The 322-nt window shown below is 46.6% G+C and overlaps 1 protein-coding gene across 1 annotated transcript in view; it reads right to left on the bottom strand.

Annotated features, from left to right (window-relative positions):
- Nucleotides 1-322, bottom strand: part of LOC149285788 (hydroxyacylglutathione hydrolase, mitochondrial) — a 4,907-nt gene extending 4,585 nt beyond the window's left edge. Inside the window, exon 1 of the mRNA XM_089494989.1 lies at nt 185-322. Within this exon, the coding sequence (XP_089351115.1) occupies nt 185-289 (105 nt within the window). The 5' untranslated portion in view covers nt 290-322. The remainder of the gene's footprint in view (nt 1-184) is intronic.

Genomic DNA, 322 nt, shown 5'->3' with positions numbered 1-322 from the left:
GAGATGTCCTTCCCACTGCAACAAAGTCAAGACGTACTGGTACTTCTCAACGGGCTTCTTAGCACAGCTTTTCAGTACGTAGCGGTACGTCTACATTGTTCTTACGGGATTAACCAATTTGGGGAAAAGTGATCCATCTGATTTAAGTGTGTTACTCAATTAAAGCATTGTTTGCGCATGTTACCTTTTGCGGCTGCACAGGGTCGACAATGGCCGCCTCTTTGGTCTCCTCGTCGATGAGGAGGTACATGTAGTTGTCGGTTAGCGCCGGAAGAAGCTCAACTTTCATGTTGGCCTGAGAAACCACTTTGGAGTTTCTCAA

Source organism: Sceloporus occidentalis, unplaced genomic scaffold (assembly GCF_023333645.1).
Source record: "Sceloporus occidentalis isolate IW3139 unplaced genomic scaffold, rSceOcc1.0.p SCAF_76, whole genome shotgun sequence".
In the NCBI taxonomy this organism is placed as follows: Eukaryota; Metazoa; Chordata; class Lepidosauria; order Squamata; family Phrynosomatidae; genus Sceloporus; species Sceloporus occidentalis.
Note: the sequence above shows the minus strand (reverse complement) of the source record. Positions and strands in the feature narration are given on the sequence as shown.